The following is a 21607-nucleotide window of genomic DNA, read 5'->3' as shown; positions in this document are numbered from 1 at the left end:
ATGTCAACTGAACATCGATAACACTCTAGTTTAATTAAATATTTTACAGCGTTGCTAAATTGTCAAAAATTGCTGCACAAGTTTGACGTATTCTATGTATTGGGGTGTTTCTACATAATAATTTTGCTGGTACCAATATATTGGCAATTACCGAAATTGCCCAGCCTTTAAGAAAACGTACGTTTTATATTTTATTTTTTGTCTCTCACTCATATGTCTTTAAAAGATTGAAATCTGTTATTTTTTTTATCTGTTACCACTAAGATTTCTTTAGAAGAAAAGGTAAAAAATGTTATAATACCAAAAAGCTTTGAATCATACCTGTGAATCCAACATCACAAAGGCAAATATATCTTCCTGATGAAATATCTTTACAGGTACCGTTCACACAAGGATTTGACAGACAAGCCAAATCAGCTGGAGTGAAATCTGCAATTACAGTCGTGTCTTCTGGGGTTCCCGATGGAGTAGAAGTTTCAAATATATTTTCGTCTACTGGTATTTCTGTAGAATTGGGTAAATTTGAAATAAGTCCATCCAAAAATGTTTCTGCCATCTCTGAAGCCTCTGAACCGTCATCGGTAGAATCGGATTTGTCGTCCAACTGAGCCAACAGTCTTCTGGTCTTAACGGAGTTTTCCACTGACATGTCAATAACATTTGAAGCAGTATTCAAATTATTTCTTCCTATGACTGGTGGGTTATTTAAACTATTTCGATCTTCATTCTTCAACTTCAAATTATTGTTTGTTCTTTCTGATTCGTCATCATCGTCTAAATATAAAGATCCAGCTGTCATCTTATTTTTCTTTTGAATTCGCAAATCATCGTTTTCGAACAGAGGTACTGTTGGAAGCTTAATAATCGGTTTTACAGGCTGTTCTTTTTCTACAACTTGTTCCTCTTTCGTGTCTTTAAAGAGGTCGCCAGTTTTGACATTTTCCTTACTGAGATCATCAGTAGAAATATACAGTGAATCTTCTTCTTCTTCGGAGGTTTTCTGACTATAGTCGTCTTCTTCCCGATTTTCAAACCCATTTTTAACGTCATTAATTGGACTTATATGTATGACAGACGTATGTTCAACTGGATCATTAGCGTTGATATTTTCTTGACTCACGTTCTTCTCTGTTGGATGTTTAAATAAATCTTTAACGTAAATACTATCAACTTTCGTGTCCTCTTCAGATTTATCAGATGGATAGTTAACGTTGATACTTGTTTTATCAACATTCTTGTCTGTTGTCTGCTCAGATGTATCCTTGATTTCACTATTTTTCATACTATTCTGTTTTCCTTTCAAAACTTCAGTAATTGTCTTACTCTGTTGATTATCTTCTGGATGCTCAGATGGGTCCCTAATTTCCATGTTTTCATTAGTAGCCTTTTTGTCATTCAAATGTTCAACTGAAATCTTAGATTTACTAATTTCTTCATCCATTATGACCTTTGTTCCATATTCAGATGGATTAATGTTGAAATCATCTTGCTCATTATCTTCGTCGGTTGCAGTTTTAGAAGGAGTATTGACCTCTGTATTCAATCGAATAAGATGTTCCCGAGTTCCATCTTTAGCTGATTGTTTGACATCTATATTTTCCGAACTTCTGCTTTCCTCTGTCTCATCTTTAGCTGATTGTTTGACGTCTATATTCTCCTCACTTCTGCTTTCCTCTGTCTTATCTTTAGCTGATTGTTTGACGTCTATATTCTCATCACTTCTGCTTTCCTCTGTCTCATCTTCAGCTGATTGTTTGACGTCTATATTCTCCTCACTTCTGCTTTCCTCTGTCTTATCTTTAGCTGATTGTTTGACGTCTATATTCTCATCACGTCTGCTTTCCGCTGTCTCATCTTTAGCTGATTGTTTGACGTCTAAATTCTGCTCACTTCTGTTTTCCTCTGTCTTATCTTTAGCTGATTGTTTGACGTCTATATTCTCATCACTTCTGCTTTCCTCTGTCTCATCTTTAGCTGATTGTTTGACGTCTATATTTTTCATACTTCTCCTTTCTTCTGTCTCATCTTTAGGAGGATTCTTTGAGTAGTTATTTCCTTGACTAATACCTTCAATTTTTCCTTGTTTAGATGGGCTGTTGATGTCGATGTTCATTTGCCTAAAGCCTCCATCATTTTTCTTTTGTTTTTTGGGATCGTTAACGTCAGTATTATCTTCTTGTATAACCTCCTTTTCTTTCCCATGCATGGGTGAATCTTCGACGTTGATAATCATTTGACTTGAGTCTGCCTCTGTTTTTCGGTTTAAAAAAGCCTTTTTGTCTATATTATATTTACTAGAGTCTTCATCGGTCCCATGTTTAGATGAACCATAAACGTCGGGAATATCTTGACGAACGTCTTCTGTTGTACTATGTGTGGAAGAAGCCTCAATATTGATATTTTCTTGACTTTTGCTTTCCTCTGATTCATCTTGATTGGAGACAGATTCCTTTCCGGTAAACCTGCTCTGAATTGTATCTTTAGATTTTAAAAACCTCGAACTATCTTCATTTTCAATTTCTTTCCTACTATCAAGATAAACACCTGCCCTTAAAGTTTTAACTGCTTTATCCTGACCTGTTTTGACATTATATCTATATTTATTTCCTACAGCTTTCAAATCTAAAACTGAAGAACTAATCATTTGATTATTTGACCCTACAAGATGTGATTCCTTCTTTTTATCATCGTTTTTCTTTTGTGTCAGTTTGAACGGTTTATTTCCTTCATATTTTGTTGTCTCGGAGATATTGTCATTCATATTCATATGATTAAATACTTTGAAGTAATTCCTGTTATCTTTATTTTCATTATTTCTATTTGTAAACTTGATTTTTGCTTCCTTTTCAATAAATGTTTGCCCTCCTTTAACTTTCTCTTCTAAACCTTTCAGGTCGGTTTCACTTTCGTCGTTGCGCTCTGTTGAAGCATGCTGCTTTTTCGTGTCTTTCACATTCATCAACTCCTTTCCATCTATCATTTGAATTTCTGAATCGTCGTATTTACTCAAGTTTTCCAAGAGAGACAACAGCTCAGTATCAGAAAATTCGTCCATTTCGTTTGTAATTCCATTTATCGTATTCTTTCGAGACGAAGTCAGTTTATCGTCTTTTGATAGAGAGCTTACTTTAGAATGACTACTACCGTCAACGTCGGTGGTTATCTTATGTTTGATGCTTTCTTCTCTTTTTTTAGATGCACCTTTCAAATTATCACGTTCTAACAATAAATCAACATTGTTTATGATGCCCCTTATTTCTGCTTCCGTAACATCTGTATCTTCGTAACTGTCGTCTTCGACATTCTTTCTAAAGATGTTGCTATTTAAGGGCGCGGTTACAAATAAAGATTTTGGCACTGACAAGAAATCAGTACCCTTTATGTTTGACGTTTCATCGGTATTCGTTATTGGATGAGTGTCTATTTTATCGCTCCTTTCTGTTTCGTCTGACTTCGAATCAGAATTCTCTGAAGATGATTCATCGAATTTGCTATCAGTTTCGGCATTGGAAACATCTTTGTTTTTGTTTACTTTTTCAACTTCCTTCCCGTCTACATCTTCGTTTGTTTCCAGTTCTGAATCCCCATGTCTTGTTTCTTTTTCTGGGGTATCGGTATTTTTACCGTCATCACCCGTTATGAAAGGCACTATAACCAGTAGAAGACAAGTGAAAACTATGACTCCCAGTTTATGCATTTTACTGCTGTGTCACACGCCTTTACCCAGATTCCATTCTATCATACATTTCGTCGGTGATGTGTTGTATGACCTAAAATGATAAACGTATAATCAATGTTTGTTGTTTGTTGTAAAATTACTATGATTGTGATTGTTTTTCAATTTCTAAACTGAAAATAATTTTTAGAATACTACGAAGAATTATTTGATTTACAATAGAATGCAGTCGGTTATATTCTTTCTTCTGTATGAAAATAGGAAGATTTGGTATGATTGACAACGAGACTAAATAACGTAGAAGTTAGCAACTATATGTCACCTTACGGCCTGCGACAATGAACAAACCCATATCGCACATCAAGCTATAAAAGGCCCTGAAATGACAAATAAAAACAACCCAAAAGAGAAAACTAACGGCCAGGTTTATTCTTTCACAAGCAGCAAGTAGACCATTATTTGGAAAGATTTAATCGACGAACTGGTTACTGGTTTGTATTTTTTTCACATGGCTCTACAATCTACAATATATGTTTGCTCTAATTTGAAAGCTAAACTTTGACCACCTTTTTTTTGCGTCCATTTTATTTTTTCATATGGTTAAAACGATTTACTGTCATGAGATAAGACACCATATCTTCTCGTTTCTATTTTATGAAGAAGAAGAAAAACGAGGATCCAGCTATTTTCGCTATAGACACGTTCCAAATGTTAGAGAATTTAGTAATGGAGTGACAACAATGATAACAGTGTATCCTGTAAAGGACATGAAAGTTATCTTAAAGAGTTAAATTGAAACCTGCATACAGTTTAAGGTCGTTGTATAAAAACTAGATAAGAAATTGTTATCTTAAACGGACTCGACTTTGAAATGGATGTTACTATACTTCTTTTCAGCATATTATTTAGTGGAGCTGGTGCCATTCAAGTTTTATTGGTATCAATGGATGGATTTAGATGGGATTATCTGAATCGAGTTCCTACTCCTAACTTTGATCGCCTTGCCAGACATGGAACAAAAATTGAATATATAGACAATACTTTTGTTACAGAGACATTTCCTTGCCATTATTCCATTGCTACTGGTAAGTTTAATTAGATATAAACCAAATCTAAATAAACGTAGTGGCCTGTTATTCGTAAAACTAGTCAAATATATTTGGTCTAAGATACATCATTTTATTATTAGTTGTTATTGGCTTTGAACTATCTTTCAGAAACTGCGAGTACTCTCAGATCTGTACTTTGTGTCTTTTTTGTTTTTTTGTTAGTTGTTTTATATGCTTTGTATCGATCTGATGATTCAATTCTTTTCAAGCTGCTTTTTATAGTTTTTTCTTATGTTGACTATGTTACACCACTGTCTCAAATTAAGTAGAGGGTTGGCGCGCCCACAAATATGTTCATAAATAATATAAATGATAAACTGACAAATAAATATAGCAAACAAACGATAAAAGCAACAACGGGTATATACTTTATTACAGAAAATCATCTTTCTGACATGTTTTTAGGTTTTGATTATTTTATGACCTTTTTATTGTAGGTCTTTTTGAAGAAAGTCATGGTATCATAGGGAATTTTATGTACGATCCGGTTTTCAATACTTCTTTTGACTTTTACACCAGGGAACCAAGGTGGTGGAATGGAGCAGAACCAATTTGGGTAACAGCACGTCGGCAAAATTTAACCAGTGCTTCATATGGATGGCCTGGTGGGGATGTAGAAATCAGGGGGTTTAGACCAAATATATGGTTTCCGTATAGTAAAATTGTTCAATTTAGAGATCGCATAGATGCAACAATTGATTGGTTAACTGTTAAGAAGATTGACTTTGTTGCCCTATATTTTCAAGAACCGGATCCTACTGGTCACAAATATGGAATATATTCAAATGAAATTCTGGAAAAAGTGAAGGAGTTGGATAATTCGATAGGATATCTTCTTGATAAATTTGATTCTCAAAACTTATGGGGTCAAGTGAACCTAATAGTCACAAGTGACCACGGAATGACAGAAATAGACTATGTAAATAAAGCTTTGGACATAAGAAATTATGTAAATATGACAAATATAAGACGCACTGTTGAGAGCGGACCAGTCATGCATATTCAGCCGGTTGACGGGAAAGTAGATGAAGTTATTCAAAGTTTATACAACGTACGTCACATGACCGCGTACAAAAAAGCAGACATTCCAGAACGCTGGCATTTTAAAAACAACAGACGTGTTATGCCAATTTTCCTCTTGGCAGAAAGAGGGTGGTTAATAACAACGGTAAGTTTGATTATCAACATAATAAAACATTCAATTCTGAAAACACTTTTGGAGCTGTCTGAGCGTTCACGATTAAAATTAGTCCAAAATATTGCTTCAAACACAGCAAACTAACCCAAAAAAAACAACACTTAGGACTATTTTGATACATAACCAGTTGATAGATTTTGTTTTTGTCTTTGAAATCTAAGATTCTGACAAGATTAAGATTAAGATTAAGGAAATGACTTATTGACAATTCACTTGGAAACCCAACATATACCCCATTGAGAAATATCAAAAACCAATAAGCCATACTTAAAAAAGATCAATTTTAGTAGAACATATATATACACGACAATTTTTAATGAAAACTTGTTATTTACGTGTAAAACAGTTATTTCTTTGTTTTTACCAGTTGTCTTTGACTGCGATTCTTTTACTATCACGGATATTTTATTTTATTTGAACCAATAAGCATACTTACAAAAAGAGGTGGTAGATATAAGAAAGATTTTTAAAACTTGTAAATCTAGGAGAATCTGACATTGCAAAGTAAAACAACGAAAACCGACGAAAAGATAAACAAGTTCACTAAACACCGCAAAATTATGGGGTGATCGCAAGTGCTTCGGAAGTGTTAGCACATCATGCTCCACATGTGACACCTTTTGACTTAATCAGATAAACAAGTTCGCATGACAATTAACTTTTTATCATTTATTTACAGAATAAAACAGAATTAGCCATATATTACGGCGGATCTGGTGCTCATGGGTATGATAACAAGTTACTAAGCATGAAACCAATATTTATTGCAAGAGGACCAAACATAACAGAAAACCATGTTGCACCTACCATCAGAAATATAGATATTTATCCTATGATATGTAAACTACTTGGCATAGAACCGGCTCCAAATAACGGGAGTGTGCAAGCAACTTCTAATTTTCTTTTAAATGACAAACACGTTGACGTGGGTGGTATTGTAGGTTAAGATATTGAACAATGAACTGGAATTGATAATCAGCAATATATTGATATCGGTTTTATTTCCAAGATTTAATTAGGATGATGATTTTAATAAAGGTAGTTCGGCGACAACTCCTCATTCTTCTTCACACTTTCGCCCCTACTTGCATCCATGAAATGTAGATGGTCTGTTAAATGCGTCTATATTATAGCTATAATATCTCAATCATATCATAAAAATATGCTTGATTTCACCAAAGGCATTGGTCGTCACATTTTGTCTTGTGTTATGATGACGTTTATGGGATTATACATTACTATCTACAATTTGCGTTCACCTAAAGCAACTATCTTCCTATTAAAATGATTCTGATTCAATTTTACCTGACAGGTGTTGGTTTTGTACTATTTTAAAAATAGTGTATACAAAGATGAGATGATAGCTTGTCTGCACGTACGTTTTGTAGTCTCATTTCGTTTGATTGTTTGTTGGTCCAACAACAGCACAAAAGGCGTTGGATATATAATACATGAGTTGGAATGTACATGAAATGAAAAGAGTGGTTGCGTGTGATAGGACAAAAAGGTAGACATATTTTGACTGTCAATATATCTGAAGAATTATGTAAAACATGTAGATTAAGCATCATTCCTTATTACGCTTACTCTTCCAGGACATATGCTGGGGGGGGGGGGGGGGGGGGGGGGGTTTATTCGGGTGAGTAGCGTAACACTAATAAGTAAAATAACAAAAATACCGAACTCCAAGGAAAGTTCAAAACGGAAAGTCCCTACACATCCGACGAATGGAAAACAACTGTCATATTCCTGACTTGGTACAGGCATTTCCTTATGTAGAAAATGGTGGATTACTAAGACTCCTATCAGTGTTTTACGGTCCTTTAGAAGATTATTTAATTTTACAAGATTGAAAAACGTTTTGACTAGAGTACTTCAACTATTTCAACAACAAAATCGACCATAATTTACAGTATTTGGTCTCATAGCAAAATTAAAACCAACTGCGTTGTTCCATAGAGTAAAAGACTGGACACAAACTTTATTAATGAACAAGCTTTTATGCATTTTGATGGGCCTTTAGAAAGGTAATTATATTGTCCATTTAGATTCGTTCCTTTTACCAGTTATAAACGCTGCAACATTATAAAGTCATCATAGATACCAGGCTAAATATTCTGTACGCCAGATGCGCATTTCATCTCCAAACGACTCGTCAGTGACGCTCGAATCAAAACAAATTTTGAAAAAGGCCAAATAAATGACTAAGCTGAAGAGCATTGAGGACCACAAATTCCGAAAGGTTTTGCCTAATACTGCTATAAAGGTAATCTATTCTTGTGGTAGAAAATCCTGATCATGATCCTGAACAGCAATATTTGATCATGTTGGAAGAAATAATAATTACCCATTAATCCGTATGAAACAAATACTGATATATTTCTTCCAGTGGAAATAATATTCCAGAATATTTCTTCCGGGTTGGAAATAATATTCCAGACTATTTCTTCTATTAGGAACTACTAGTAATATTATAAGAAACTTCTATTCCATGACAAAGTTGTCAATGTTCCATTATATTGCTATCTTAATGTAAACTATTTCAGTTGTTATTCTTATTCAATCGGAAATAGAAGAACTCCTAGCTTTAATTTCATGTTGTTATTGGTTTGAAGAATAACGCTTGTGACAAGAACGAGTTCAATATGGAATATGTTCGAGACGAACGTGTCCCTTATGTAAAATAGATGGCAGAGATGTCAGCATTGAAAGCAATTCTTCTTTGACTTTTTGTTGTTGTTATTTTCAATCGCTTTATGAAGTTTCGTCTCTTTGAAATCCATATATCATTTTTTTTTTTTTTTTGTAATTGATTGAAAAGTCATAAGTGTCTCATGTCAATGTTCTTAATTCCCTATATACCGGCCGATTAAAAAACGGTGTATAGGCCATTGTCCATTAATTGAGTTCATACGGTGACCAGAAGTTTCGACTCTTACCTTTATGTTTCTTATATTGTTTCAAATCACATGTTCTTTTAATATTTTTAACCTGTATATACTTTTAGGTGTGTAATACGTTGCATATTTTTCATTCTTCTTTTTTGACATTTCAAAAATATATACAAATTACTCTTCTCACGTTTGAAAAGACTCGCATAAAGACAAGGGACGGCGAATAAAATGTTTAGAATATATCATACATTCTCTGCATATAACCGAGAAAAAAAATGTTGCCAATGGATAGCCTGTTTCCCTGAGAAGGATGTATAAATAAAGCAGTGAAATCCGGTTTAGTTTAAACATTTACAACAATACACGCATGGGATGCTCTGTGCACCTAAAACTACCCTGCAGCAACTATTATCATAGGCATACATTTGGCTGTGCGGTAGGCAAGAATACGGATTATTTTCAGATATAATGGGGAACGTTAACTCCGAGTCACGTGTTGGGGACAAGGCCAATGTCTATACCTATAAAAACAAAAAGAGCATTAACTTTTCTTACGGGGTAATAATATAATTTATGGCATGTTGCGAGGTTTTGATAATGTATAAAATTTGTGATTTCAATCTCAAACTCGGTTCTTAGTCCCTGATACTCCCATAATGAATTTATAAACAGACAATTACGGATTAGTTCACCGAGATAAACCAGCCGCTGAATGCAATGAAAAGACAGCACAACCATGCATTTTGTTGTTTCTTTATCAAACCGTTGTTATCTTTTAGAAATGATAAAACAGCAATAACCAGCATACACAGAGGTCGACGCGCGCGTTTCAATTGGCCATGAATTTTTTTTATTTATTTGAAAAGTGATTCTTTGCACTAAAATAAACTAGTGAAGACAACAATTTAAATGCATTACCGTCAAAACACTCATTTTTATTTCGCCTATGGCCATGGCAAATGCTTTCTTTGATGTGTTAAAATATGCAAATTCATTTTGTAAATCCAATGAAAAACTATTTGCCATGAATGAATTATCTGTATAAATCAGTTTTATGGTTGAAGATACAGTTGTTTATTAACAAAACACGTACAGTTTAAATTCCATTACTAACACTTAAATTCCATTTTACGTATGATATTTGACAATTTGTGGGGAAGGTATAAGTTTGAAGGTGTAAATAAAATTAATTTGAACAAAACTTCAACTGCAAGATGGCCTCCACAGAAAGGTAGATTACCAAGCTTTTCTACACGATGGTAGATTTAGGAATGAAAAACAAAGATTCTAAAATATATACAAATAAAAGTAAAAAATCTTGACTACCTGTGGAAATGGTTGTCAAACATTTGTATTTGATAAGTTTAACCTGAATATAGATTTTAAAAAAAGATCCCCAACCATGCAGTATGGAATGGACCCACATAAGTTATCAATTTAGAGTTGGAACTATTTCTATTCGTGACTTTTTTGTGAACATGTGGGTTGGTTCTCGAGATCATATTATCCATTTGCTATCATCAAAATTCTCCATCGATTGTTCCTATAACTTATTGATTAGCCCTATAAATCATAAATGTCCACAACCGCCCAGATGACATTACCGGTTTGTCATGGTCTTCATATTTGCTTTTAAGTATGACTTTTGGATCGTATGACGGGTTGTGCATGGATAACAGAAGAAACAGACGCAACTTGTGTCATTCTGTTTAAACTGCATACGATTGCTACTGCCTTCACATCCCGATGATGTTTATATACGGACATGGACTTGTTTATAAACTGCATACGATTGCTACTGCCTTCACATCCATGTTTATATACGGACATGGACTTGTTTTTAAACTGCATACGATTGCTACTGCCTTCACATCCATGTTTATATACGGACATGGACTTGTTTTTAAACTGCATACGATTGCTACTGCCTTCACATCCATGTTTATATACGGACATGGACTTGTTTATAAACTGCATATGATTGCTACTGCCTTCACATCCATGTTTATATACGGACATGGACTTGTTTTTAAACTGCATACGATTGCTACTGCCTTCACATCCATGTTTATATACGGACATGGACTTGTTTATAAACTGCATACGATTGCTACTGCCTTCACATCCATGTTTATATACAGACATGGACTTGTTTTTAAACTGCATACGATTGCTACTGCCTTCACATCCATGTTTATATACGGACATGGACTTGTTTATAAACTGCATACGATTGCTACTGCCTTCACATCCATGTTTATATACGGACATGGAATTGTTTATAAGTGTACGTTAAGCAAACAGCAATCAATCAATCTCTTGTATGTCCATTCCATTTCAGTTTCTACTTACTCGAATGATATAACAATTATAAACATTATTTGCCAAGTTCGCATGTTTAATTTTATGCGGAAAGAAACGTACCACATGAGACACACAACACTAATGTATTTAATTACTGTTACATAATATACAATATCAATCTTATTAACACCGAGGATATTCTAAATAAAGATCCTTATTTATAGCATGTCTTTAATTAAATTATTTGAAACGACGATTGTCTTTTAAGTTTTAATTTGTGCCGCAGTTGAAAAGAGTTAAATTAACATTATTAACTAGCTACGAGCATTAGTGATTTAGGGGTTGGAAGTAAAATTTGGACATTAAAATCGCACATCAAACAAGATAATTTCAATGTTTTATTTTATTTACTTCATAATATTTAATTTGACCATGCAACTGCCAAGCATATTCGAGCACCACTGATGGGTCTTATGTAGACGAAACACCAACCGGAGCATCAATTTATAAGCCTGGTATAATTAATGAGTTTTTAAAACCTCTGGGTCGATGCCATTGCTGTTGGAAGTTTCGTCCCCGAGGGTATCACCAGCCCAGTTATCAGCAATTGATGTGTTCGTTTTCTGTAAATTCACTATTCATATAATGTTGAAATATGCAAAACGCTATCGTTTTCTATTTCCCAGGTTTAGATTGCTTAAGCTGTATTTGACACAACTTTTTGGTATTTTCGGTTTTCGATGTTCTTTAACTTCTTAATATTTGATTTGGTTTTACAACTGTTTAGATTCGATTGCCACTAGTGAGCCTTATGAAGACGAGACGCGCGTCTGGCGTAAACAATTCTAGTATCTTTGATAAGTTTTTACATTTCTTGAGGTTTTTTTTATCTCGAAACTATCGAATTCAGACCTACAAGCTATAATATTTATGAAGGAATACCAGGGGGGGGGGGGGGGGGGGGGGGGGGGGGGGGACAAAACATGCTGGAAAATTTTCCAACGCCTCCAATATCTTTATATATATAGTATTTGTTTATTTGTCCATGAGACGGTTTCTGTTGTGTGTTTGTCTATCGGTTAAGCACGTCTCGCGATACTTCTAGTTTGCTTTTACTTTTCATGAAAGAACATTACTAGTAACATACAGTATAGGTGGTTGTAGTTAATTAAGACAACTCCATTCAGATTTGTAAAACAAAAAACATATTTGTTTATCCATGTAGAGCTTCTAATGATGACTAAAGTTTGCTTTTTTAGATCTCAGTTTGGGAATATTTATTCAGTACCTGTTTTTTTTTTATGACCATAAGCCTTTTTTGGCAACATGTAAGCACAATAAACAAGAAAAACACCGAAATTGTAAACAGTTTTCATCATCATATATATCAAGTTGTAAACACTAGATGAGCAAATTGTTTTAAAAGTTTGATACTGATATTCGGGAATGTTATGTTTTTGCTTGTGCTATACTGATCTAAGGAATAACGGAATGTAAATACAAGAAAGTATACTTAAAATAAGTAAAGAAAGCGCTTTAATTCACTATACGATATCGGTCATGTACCCGAATAAAAATGATAATAGTTGTTAAAGCACGACCATTTTAAAGAATGAAGCAGTTAGAGAATTTGAAATCATTGAAATCAGGGACGTTACTGCGAACACGTGCATATCGGCTTAACAGAGGTCTGTCTCTGTCACACCTTGTGAAGACAGAAGAGCTAACGGAACATTGCCATCAAGGAAATAAAAATGACGAAAGGAAAGGCATGCTTATCATAAACTTTGGTATCAAGATTACTATAAGTTTTAAGAAGAATTATACAATAAGCGTATAGGCAAATATTACTGTGTGAACAAAATTTTAGCTTTTTCTTTAAGATTTACTCCATTATTGCGAGTATTTAGGTATACGAACACAGAAGAAAAAGAGCAAATAAATAAATTAACTTTTGGTACAGGCTATTGTAAGGCTATGTGTCAGTACAGCAATTTATGTTGTAACTATGTATAGGTTTGATTTAACCTTATTTTGATGACTAACTGTCGTATCCAATATCAATTTTGGGCTAAGTGTACTTTATTGCAATAAAATACTTCAGGTAAAATCATGAACATCCATTTTATGGTCAAATTATATTTGATATCGTTAAATGACAAGTCTTGCAATACTAAAGATATTAACCACACACAAAGTTTATATCATTTTATAGATTATGTTGTGCTACATGTACTTCGAGCAACGATTTGTTCATATGATCCTTATGTATATGTCATCAAAGACACGTTATACTGCAGCAAATGTTTTCACTAGACTTTTTCTATAGCTGCTCTATACTAGAAGTTTTCATTGATCTTTATCTAATCTGTTATGCAACCCATATATATTATCAAATAAACACTATATAAAGATTTATAAACCCAAAGAGAAAAGGTATTGTTAAAAATTATTACGGTAAATCCAAAATGGGGAAAGTCCAAAAAAGCTGACAAAATCAAACGTTTGATTATATCAACCAACGGAACAAATGGAAAAAAAATCTGTCATATTCCGGACTTGGTACAAGCATTTTCCGAAGACAGTGGTGGGTTAAACCTGGTTTTATAGCTAACTTAACCTCGCAGTTGTATGACAGTTGTGTATAGTTCTGCTATATTGACACAATTGGGTGAGCAACCCAAAACAGACATAAATTGGTAAATGTGACAATATTTGGGATCCAGCAGCCAAAATTGTGTAAACACACATCTCAGACATACAACACAACCGATTAGAAAATTCAAACAAACATATAAATAAATCTGACAAAGATGCCAACAAAAAAGTGTTTGTAGTAGATAGTATATTAAAACATAATGCCATATTAGTAAACACTGTCCCGATAAATGTACAAATTAAGTAAAACATAACTAGAGGTATCAAAAATGAAAATAACACTGTAAAACCCTCTTGCGTCCGAATCGCACATTTAGGCCCACCTGCGCCAGGAACGCGCCAAGCCAAAAACCCGATAGATGAATGCACAAATACCGAGTCCCACCAAGAGTTATTCGATCAAAAGGAGCATTATAGCACTTAGACAAATACTTTGGAAACTGTAAAGTATATAAAAAGATAAACAACTTCAACACACATCATACTGCGGAAGTCTTATGACAGTTCGTATTTTCCTTTTTTATTCCAAATTGCAACTTTCTAGCATTTCTACAAAAACCGATTGGAGTATAACAAAAGACAACCACTGACTTTGGACAGGCACATCCAAACGAGGTGGATTAACCTTTTTTTTAACTATCAAACCTTTATTATGTCCCTATATGTTGACTATTGTAGTTTTTAACTATTAAGGATTCACAGGTGTATGCACCTATAGCTGTAGAGTGTACAGCAAACAGAGCACAATAAAGACCAGTGTACTTTTATTTACAAAGTTTATTTGCCTCACTGACAATGAAACTGTTTATGATTATTTATGTTTTGATTTCAAGATATCTCTACATTCATCATAAATGTTTAGTCTACATTACCATAAGAAATTTGCATAAATCACATTAAACAGGTTTTTAAATCCATAACTTTCACATGCGATTTGTTTTCTCTTTATCTGTATAATGTATAACAAAGAGTATAACTTATCGATCATTAACTTTGCATTTTAACAATACATTCATCTTTTGAAACCAGATAGTACGAGCAAACAATGCAGCTCTGAGATAATAAAATGCGTTTAACAGAAACATTGTATTAAATGTCTCTGGTTGTACTCATTCTAACAAGATAAAACACTTCATAATGAGATATTAAATGATTCAATGTTGTATAAACCAATCTTTAAAAATCATGCCTCTTTTAAAACACAAATACAAATAAAATAAAATATTTGGACTTTTATAGTGCAGAATACAGACTTCAAAATGTCCAAGACATCATTTTTTTTTCAAAATAGATTTAAATTGAAAACAAAAGCATGTTAGTACACCAGTCTACAGTGCAGTCATACTAATGGTTAATTATATGTATACTACATGAACATGTTCCAGTTGTCAGAAGAATAATTGTCATTGCTTTCAAAATTGTAAGAACCGGTATCAGGCCGGAATGGATGATATTTCTGTTGATTTATCTGGCAATTGACCAATACACAGACGGTACGTTAGAATTTCAACATGAAAGATATACGCAAAACAAAAGTTTATGGGTAAAATCATCAATATATATGGTATCGTCAGTTTAATAGTTAAAACAAAGTTTTGTACACTGCCCCCTTACTTTACCATAGAATATGTTTAAATTATTACGATGATAATTGGGAAGTGTTTTGTTGTGAGGAATAGCGTATGTTTTGCAGCATCATGTGACCTCGTAAGTATCGTGGCAATTTATATTCATAATAAAGATATTTCTCGGTATATTAAAAGATTAAAATTCTACTTATGTTAGGGTCATACATAACAACACAAACAATAAACGTGATGTTACCAGATCCTTTTGTTATGTATCATCCTAGATAAAACTCCTGATAACCTTAAATATATACAAATTATTTCCTGTATATCTTGTCGTGAGAATATCTAAGAGGTGTGGATAGCAATTGCCTGGAGATTCGACGTATCTAGATTTGAAATGTTACAAAAAAACATTCCTATATTCGCATTGGTTATAATTCTCCGCGAGAGATCCAGTAACAAACGTGCCGTTTTATGATCGCAAAGTAATCCTTCGGGATTATTATATATATGTAATGTCCTTAAAGGGTGATTCATAACTGGTCATTTATAGGTGTTTATTTTCAGTTAATGGTCCGAGTACACAGTTATTTCGTAGTGCATTTCTTTTAGACAATAAATGAAAATTAAAAAAATCCCACCTGCGCTTTCTCAATAATATTTTTACAGTGTGTTGTACTACTTTTGGGACAAATTATATCAAAATTATAGAAAACTTCATCGGCTCTAACTCAAAATATGGACAATTTCATGCTAAGGGGGTCTTCAAATCTTTTGACAGCTTCCGAAGTGCTAATTTTTAACATTTTTCAGCTGGACCAAATCACTACTTTACTTTAAAATTCATGACCCAAATTTTTTTACAGTGTCATTTCACCCCCCTACTTACTATTTGAGTCATAAAACATGGAGAAATAAATTCGGAAGGGGTATAAAAAAAATCGACAAGTAACACACTGTCCACACTAGGGACTATATTCGGTACCCGGACCTAATACTATAAATACAACCTATACCATATACGTCATGTCCTACATATGCCTGTCTACATATAATTGAATTTGACCTGTATAACTGGTTGAGAAACAACAAAGTCGGAGAAAATACAATATTTAAAAGGTTTGAGAACGAAATGTATTTGCATTAGTTTGAGACAAAGTTACCTAATGTTATAGACAAAAAACTTATAAGTACTGATTTCTTTGGTTGGTTTCTGGAGATTTTTATTTTAAGAAAATTCGGTCTAGAAATTAGATACAGAAAGACGTTTTTTCTTTTTTTTTTCAAATATTACATTTGTTCTTAAGGTCTGATAACTATCTACCTTTTAAAGTTTTTAGTGATGTACAATGTTCGTTGTGAGAGTGCTTACGATGCAAAGTTCAATGTAAGTTACATTTCAAAGGGACATTATACCCATAAAAAAGAAGATGTGGTATTAGTGCCAATGAGACAACTATCCATTATACCCATAAAAACGTCGATCGGCACTGATTTTCGAAATCGTCTGATATAAAACTATGATGCAAATTTCATAAAAATGTAACAAAAATGAAGACTTGAGACACGCTTGCGAGCACTTATCAAGCAATTACCTGTAGAATTCTATGCAAAATTCAATATAAACTACATTTTCAAGGGACATAACTCTTGTACAAATAATTGATGAGTGCCTATTTTCGAACTCATTTAAGGCAATCCTGATATAAACCTTTGATTATATTTCATATCAATGTTACAAGAAATGTAGGCTTGAGAGCGCTTACGATACAATTTTACATATAATTTTTATTTCAAACAGCAAAACTCCTTTAAAAATAGTTGATCATCCGACTTGTTAGAGACATTGCTTATATAAACGTTTGATATACATTTCACAGTAGTAAAAATCTGGCGAGAATTGTACATGTGGGAGTGCTTACACGACAGGACGAACGAACGGAAACACGTACTCCCGGTATTTCTATGTCCCCTGCACCGAGTTTACAGTGGCGGATCTAGAAATTACCATAAGGGGGGGGGGGGGGGGAGGGGCGCTTAGTCGTGCTTAAGTGATCTAAATAAGCTACCAAATTTTTCCCACAAAAAGGGGGGGCGGGCATCCTGCAACCATAAACCCCCCCATAAACCCGCCTCTGTCAGTTGCACACACAGGTGAGGGACGAGATTTATTTTTAATATATGTTGTTTACTCGGTTTTTGAGTATATAAAACTATAAATAAACAAGTCTAAATTGAAAACAACGTTCAAACCTATGACTGCGTTGGATAAAAACCGCAATTTTTATACGTGTGCATGCAAAACAAATTTCTTGGTAGAGGGGTCTAAATACAGCACAAACAACATTTTCCAAAAGACCAAAAAAAGTGAAAAAGTATATTTTAACAAAACGCATTTGACTAGCAGGTCGAACAACGGATGTTCTTAAACCCTGCTGACTGCCATTGGCGATTGCCAAATAAACGGATCACCAGATGTAACAAAATGGATCCTAACTATTAATTTAATACCAAACAGAAAACAATAAACTTGCGGAAAAGATTGTATACCGCAAACAGAAGGTGCAAAAAAAATAGTACACAATATCCGGATTTCGACAATTAAAATCTCTTCAGTGATGTTAGGAATCGAAACGGTATTTGGAAGGCCATATAATTTACCTCAATTTAGGATAGACTCTTGAATTTTGAAGAGTCGAAATAGGATGAACGGATCATATAAACCCGGAGGCAAATATAATACAAGCCCAAACGAAAAAATATAAACAAGTCTAAATTGAAAACAACGTTCAAACCTATGATTGCGTTGGATTAATAAAACAAATATCGTCTCGCACAAAGCGAGTAACTTTCTGATAGCATTAGGGTCCCGTTAAGAAGAATAGCTTAACTGATCAGCCAAAACAGTCTTGGATAAACTTTTCACGAGTAAAACTACAGCGTAAGTTTCCGTATAACAGCATACTATTTAAATTAAAACATACAAATTATGTTACTTCAATCCAGCCATTACTGGGTGCATGATATCCCCAGTGACTGATAGTTTAAACATCAGCGGTCCGACCAGGTACAAAAGATAGCATTAACACATATTACATTGATTCCCTTGCGCATGTCCTGGTTATTTGGTATTACCTGCATCCGATACGCTCAGAATTAAATAACTTGGGAAAGCCAAAAATATACAAAGAGTACAGTCCTGTTGTAAACATCATATATGGAGCAGAAAATTTGGTTAGAGTTCGGGGCTTGTTAATGAAACGTTGACCTATAAATGCATCAACATAAGAATAAATGTTGTTAAAAAGTTTGCATGTTTAAAATATATTTTTGGGAAAACATTAGAAAAAATGTAATAAATCTCATATTATAACGTCAGCTTTCATAAAATAGATTCCGGTAAAATGTCAAAATGTATTCTTGCTCATTTATAAATGCATTTACATAAGACTAAATTTTGTTAAAAAAAGTTTGCATGTTTAAAATGAATTTAGGAGAAAACATTACAAAATGTAATAAATCTCATATTATAACGTCAGCTTTCATAAAATAAATTCTGTAAAATGTCAAAAATTTGTTCATGCTCATTACATTTCCATTAGCTAATAAAGTCGTCTATCTGTACACCAAAACCAAAAATTTACCAAACACAATAAACAGTTGTTTATGCAAGCTCTGGGTTATACCGTACACCTGTCTCTGAATTCAAGCCATAATAACAAACACTCGATGGGTTTGTACGAATATTGTATATGGCATATTTTTCAGTATATGATTGAATACCAAGATCTAAGTTTTTCCACACTCTAATGTGTGACAAAAGAACATAAAAGTGTCATTATATTGGTTTAAATGCAAAGCATTTTAATCTCTTAAGTCTTAGTCAAACCCAGTTGGTCGTACTGTAAGTTATGACATCTTATTATCATGTTGTCCGTTTAAATCCACAATTAGAACAGTAATGGTTATTTATTCTTAATTATCGGTTGCTCAGACATAGAACACATACAAACAAAACACTTCACTTCATCAAGGGGTGCCTTTTTTCACTCAAATATTTAGAAGGATGGCTTAATAACATTCATATTCGATATACTAGTTTGAATTATCTAAAGTAACATCGTAGAAGAATAAAATATAGAAGTTGTTCTGTTTTTGCTCCACGTCGTAGTAAAAAAATTAATTTATTTTAATAATTTCTTCACAAATTGGACCAAACTTGGTTTATCTTAACCACCAACAAACCGACTTCACTATCATTGTAGTTTCTCTTAACGCCAACACTAATGTTTTCCTCTGAAATAACATATGCTTATCTAGGTAGAATTTAGACCAATTGATGAATTAGAAGCTGTCATTCGAAAATGGATTGTTGATATACTATACATGTATAAAGAGAACATTCAGGATAAGTTATGCAAAAAAAAAAGGATTAGTAAGTATCTAACCAATAGAAAATAATGTCACAGGAAGTTCACTGACGATTTATTTCCAACGACTACATGTACACGAACATGCTTTGCTCAATGGAACACAGATGTACACCGCTATACTTGTGTAATAACTTTCGATTTAAAGTTGCTCAAATTTTAATTCACTTTTAATTTGTTCTCAAAATCAATCAGTCAAACAATAGTCTAACCTATACATATTCAAAAGTCTCGAGATTATCATTTTAGGGAAAGTCAGCCTAAGTAAGTTAAATCCGTTTTCCTAATTGGTCCAAATTTAAAAGATCCATACGATTAATTCATGTATTTAAAGTCAATATAAGAAGGGGATATAAATCCGAAAAGATGTGTTTAAAGCCAACATTCTGCTGCTTACATAGAATGAGAGTATTAAGAGAATTAAAATTTTGAAGTTATTCGCCATGTTTGTCATAAGTCAAGTACATTTTTGGAAACAGGCCATTATACATTTATGCATTGCTTTTGACATGTTGACATGCTTTTCATTTGAATACAAGTGAATGAGTTGGTTGTGTGGTTGACCGTGACTAGTAGTCCCCTCCTTTTGACATAGACAACTCGAAAATATAACAGAAGTTTTTTTTCTTCAGTACTGTTCAAATTAATGAAAGATCAAAGTGTTTTCCATATGTATACAGACGTCTCTTGTAGACAGTTTACTCTTTAGCAATCATAAAACATATTCTTATTTTTATAGTTGTTCAGTAAATTCGTATTTTTTGCGAATTTGAATAATGAGAAAAAAAACAATTTGTTCATTTGGACGACAGCAGAAAATTTGCTCATAATGATATCTGAAATTACATTATCTATATACATTCATTACTCATCACTGACTTTCGATAAAAAAAAAATGTACAACAACAAACGAGAAGAATTGGACTATACCCTTCTATAGGTATAGAACCACTAATTCAGGCCCGGTCGGAAAGAACATACAAGAAAGTAGTACTTTTTAAACAAAATAGTTCCTACGCATAGCTGTATCTTTGTCAATAGTGGGAATATTTGGGTAGTTTTAGAATCAAATGAAAGTTTGGGGACTTGGGATCACTGTAGAACCCTTGTTGAAAGTTTTATTTGAATTATAAAGAAGAATATGAAATTTTAATAGGAGGGCTCATTTGGCCTGTTGTTCAGATCAGAAGTTCCTGTTTTTGTACTATCAAACTTCAAGGAACCAGTACGCTCTAATATGCAATTAAAGATATGTTGATTTTTTCAGCACAAGTCATCATAAGGTACAGTTTTTACATGAAATAACTGCCACTTTATTTGAACTTAAGACAAAGTAGCCATTTATGCTTGAAATTGCAGAATTTAACATAGAAAGCAATGGGGCTATGAATTAGTGGTTTTATACCTATACTTAACTGGAGAACTTATGATAATTAAAACATGTAAACTGTGAGGATATTCAAAGCAGATATAATTATGAAACGTATATTTCGATCTAAATTATAAATCACTAACGCTAAATTTCCTACTCGAAATTTTTTAATCTAATATCAAAACCAGGGCAACACCACGACCGAACCATCAGAGAAATATCCAATTCTTAATTTTAAAAGAATGTTTTACAACCATTTACTTTGATTACAATAGAGATAAAAATAAATCCAAAGCGATCTCTTTGAATACGACAATGATAAGAGATAAGAATTTTAAGAATTTTATTAATCTAATCAAGAACCCATAAAGGGCATCATTTACAACAATATTAAG

The 21607-nt window shown here is 33.3% G+C and overlaps 2 protein-coding genes across 2 annotated transcripts in view; one reads left to right on the top strand and one right to left on the bottom strand.

Moving 5' to 3' along the window:
• LOC127725998 (uncharacterized) overlaps positions 1-21607 on the bottom strand; it is a 95982-nt gene that overhangs the window by 68745 nt on the left and 5630 nt on the right. Inside the window, exon 2 of the mRNA XM_052233297.1 lies at positions 322-3770. Within this exon, the coding sequence (XP_052089257.1) occupies positions 322-3697 (3376 nt within the window). The 5' untranslated portion in view covers positions 3698-3770. The remainder of the gene's footprint in view (positions 1-321; positions 3771-21607) is intronic.
• LOC127725640 (ectonucleotide pyrophosphatase/phosphodiesterase family member 5-like) lies at positions 4586-7024 on the top strand. The gene is made up of 3 exons (XM_052232722.1): positions 4586-4761; positions 5223-5953; positions 6663-7024. The coding sequence occupies exons 1-3, from the start codon at positions 4620-4622 to the stop codon at positions 6927-6929; spliced, it is 1140 nt and encodes a 379-aa protein (XP_052088682.1). The 5' UTR covers positions 4586-4619; the 3' UTR covers positions 6930-7024.

The sequence above is a fragment of the Mytilus californianus genome, unplaced genomic scaffold, assembly GCF_021869535.1.
Source record: "Mytilus californianus isolate M0D057914Y unplaced genomic scaffold, xbMytCali1.0.p SCAF_15, whole genome shotgun sequence".
Lineage (NCBI taxonomy): Eukaryota > Metazoa > Mollusca > Bivalvia > Mytilida > Mytilidae > Mytilus > Mytilus californianus.
Note: the sequence above shows the minus strand (reverse complement) of the source record. Positions and strands in the feature narration are given on the sequence as shown.